This window comes from Cajanus cajan, chromosome 4 (genome assembly GCF_000230855.2).
Source record: "Cajanus cajan strain Asha chromosome 4, NIPB_CcT2T_4, whole genome shotgun sequence".
NCBI classification, from domain to species: domain Eukaryota; kingdom Viridiplantae; phylum Streptophyta; class Magnoliopsida; order Fabales; family Fabaceae; genus Cajanus; species Cajanus cajan.
Window position 1 is genome coordinate 59,215,413 of NC_138520.1, and position 3,113 is coordinate 59,218,525.

The window sequence follows — 3,113 nt, forward strand, 5'->3', positions numbered from 1 at the left end:
AGGGAGTCAAAACTGAGTGTAAAAGTGTCAAATGACGTCCCATTGACGTCATATTTATAGGGAAGAGGCTCAATACGGTTTATGAGGGTCAATACGGTCAACATTGAAATTTTGAACTAATACGGCCGTATTGAATTCAATACGGCCGTATTGAAGTTCAAAAAACCTCAATACGGCCGTATTGAAGTTCAGTGCGGCCGTATTGAAGTTCAGTGCAGCCGTATTGAATTCAATGCAGCCGTATTGAAGTCCAGAAACTTCAATACGGCCGTATTGAGTTCAGTGCGGCCGTATTGAAGTTCAAAATGTTCAATACGGCCGTACTGAACCTCTGGGAGGCCGTATTGGGCTTCATTCCTCCCACTTTTCTTATTTTAGCTATCCTAAGACCTCTAGACCTATAGAGAACCCTCCTTGGGCCTTCTGGAAGTTTTTCTGGCTGATCTTCCTTCAGTCTTCGAGAGTCTTCAAGCTTTATTTCCGACCCGGACAATTTTAGGGGTCTACACCACCAAAGAGTGCACGACCCTCCGAGACCGCATAGAGGATCTCGTCAAATCGGGACATCTTCAAAGTTTTGTCCAATCTTCAGGAAGGAGGAATCGTGACGGTTATCCTAGCAGGAGAGACCACAAAAGAGAAGACCAAGAAAGGGCTCCTCCGAAGTATAGGCACAAGGAACGTAGCAAGTCCCACGAGCGGAGTGATCAGCCGCGAGACCGCAATCAACCGAGAAGAGTAATAAATACGATATCTGGGGGATTCGTGGGAGGAGGTGGAACCTCGTCGTCCCAAAAATGACACCTGAGAGAAATTCGTTACATAAAAGGGGTAGAACGAACGAGCTCGATTCATATGCCACCTATCACATTCACTAACAAGGATTTCCAAGGAGTCGACCCGATGCAAGATGACCCAATGGTAATCAGTGTGGAAATCAACAACTGCATTGTGAGGAAGACGATTATGGATCAAGGGAGCTCGGCCGATATTCTATATTGGAAGACTTTCAAACAGTTGGGCATTCCCGAGCACGAATTGGTACCCTACAGCGAGCCCTTACTCGGATTCTCGGGCGAACGAGTGGATACCCGAGGAACAATTGATTTATACACTTACTTCGGGGACGAACGAGAGGGACGAAGGGTTAAAGTACAATATGTAGTGGTGCACGCAAACACCTCCTACAATATCTTGCTGGGACGACCCTCATTGAACAAGCTTCAAGCCATTGTGTCCACTCCACACCTAGCCATGAAGTTCCCATCCGAAGCTGGCACGATGATCACCTTGCATGTCGATCAAAAAATAGCTCGCGAATGTTACTTCGCTAGTCTGAAGATGCCACTTACCCCTAAGCCTCGGCAGGAGGTTAATGTGATTAGAGACACCCACAAAGACGGGTCGGACATAAGCTTAGAGCTAGATCCGACCGAGTTGAACCGATAGAGACAACAACCCCATTTTAACTCGGGAGAAACAAAGAACAGGTCACCTACTTGAGTTCCCAACTGTCAGAGGTCGAGGCAAGAGACATCAAGCAAATCCTTGTGAAGTACTCAGACCTATTCGCCTGGACAGCTATCGATATGCCAGGCATTGACCCAAGCTTTCACTGCCACCGCCTCTCAGTGTGTCGAGACGCCAAGCCCATCGCCCAAAGGAAAAGAAAGATGGGGAGGAGAAAGGGCCCAAGCGATAAAAGAAGAGACAACCAAGCTACTTCAAGCGAGATTTATCAGGGAAGTTAAGTACTCTACTTGGTTGGCCAATGTGGTAATGGTCGAGAAGGCCAATGGCAAATGGCGGATGTGTACTGACTACACAGATCCGAACAAGGCATGCCCGAAAGATGCTTATCCCATGCCACACATAGACGCATTGGTAGACGGGGTAGCAAGCCATCAGATACTTAGCTTCCTTGATGCTTATTCTGGGTACAATCAGATACCCATGTATCCACTGGACGAGCAGCGTTCATCATAGAGTCGGCTAACTTTCGTTACAGAGTCATGCCTATTGGTTTGAAGAACGCGGGGGCAACTTACCAAAGACTCATGGACAAGAGCTTCCACTTGCAGATCGAGAAGTGTTTAGAAGTGTATGTAGACGACATGGTGGTAAAGTCTGACTTCATGGATGATCACATCAAAGACCTAAGGCAGGTGTTTGATGAGGCTATCATCGACATGAGGAGCCCTCGCAACGTCAAGGAAGTGCAGCGCTTGGCTGGGCGGATAGCATCACTGGTGCGTTTCTTACCATGCATGGCGGACAAGTCTAGGCCAATAATGTCGCTGTTGAAGAAGGCTAGCAAATTCCAATGGACCGAGGAGTGTGAATTGTCATTCCAAGAATTCAAAGCGATGCTTGTTGCACCACCACTCTTACCTAAACAGAACCCTCAATCAGACCTCATAGTCTACATAGTTGTCTCTAAAAGGCACATTAGTGTTGCCTTGATACAAGAAAGGAAAGAGCAAGTTCCGGCATACTTCGTTAGTAGAGTCCTGCAAGAAGTAGAGACTCGATACCAGCAGCTCGAAAAGACAGTCCTCGCTTTGGTACAGGCGGGTCGCCGCTTACGCCACTACTTTCAAAGCCATAAAATAGTCGTAAGGACGAACAATCTGATAGCCAAAGTCTTGAGAAAGCCCGAGCTCGCAGGTAGAATGGTAGCATGGTCAATAGAGCCATTGCAATTTGACATTCAGTTCGAATCAAAAGGTCCTATCAAAGCTCAAAGCATGGCTGACTTATTAAATGAGTTTCACCCTGAAACCGCGTCAGAAAAGGCAGTATGGACATTACACGTAAACGGATCATCAAACCAACAGGGTAGCGGAGCCGTGATCATACTTAAAGGACTGGACAACATGGTGGTAGAACAATCACTACGCTTCAACTTCAAGACTTCCAACAATCAAGCCGAATATGAAGCCTTGCTAGCCGATTTGCGTCTGGCAAGAGAATTGGGGATCATGAGAGTTAAGTTTTAGAGTGACTCCCAGGTAGTCACGGAGCAGATAAATGGAACATTTCAAGTCAAGGAGCCGACATTGCTCAAGTACTTCCACGCCTTCCAGAAACTCAAGGCTACCTTCGAAGAGGTC

General features: G+C 47.0%; 1 protein-coding gene across 1 annotated transcript; it reads left to right on the forward strand.

The window, feature by feature from the left end:
• The first annotated feature begins 903 nt into the window (after positions 1–903).
• LOC145957406 (uncharacterized) lies at positions 904–1,986 on the forward strand. Its single transcript, XM_083073656.1, has 2 exons — positions 904–1,371; positions 1,597–1,986. The coding sequence occupies exons 1-2, from the start codon at positions 904–906 to the stop codon at positions 1,984–1,986; spliced, it is 858 nt and encodes a 285-aa protein (XP_082929782.1).
• The last annotated feature ends 1,127 nt before the right edge of the window (positions 1,987–3,113 follow it).

What these genes read in the sequence shown, in the direction of transcription:
- LOC145957406 (XM_083073656.1), top strand. Translation starts at nt 904, where the DNA reads ATGCAAGATGACCCAATGGTAATCAGTGTGGAAATCAACAACTGCATT. An exon ending in CCCCTAAGCCTCGGCAGGAG is followed by an intron (nt 1,372 to 1,596) that starts GTTAATGTGATT and finishes TCGATATGCCAG; the next exon opens with GCATTGACCCAAGCTTTCAC.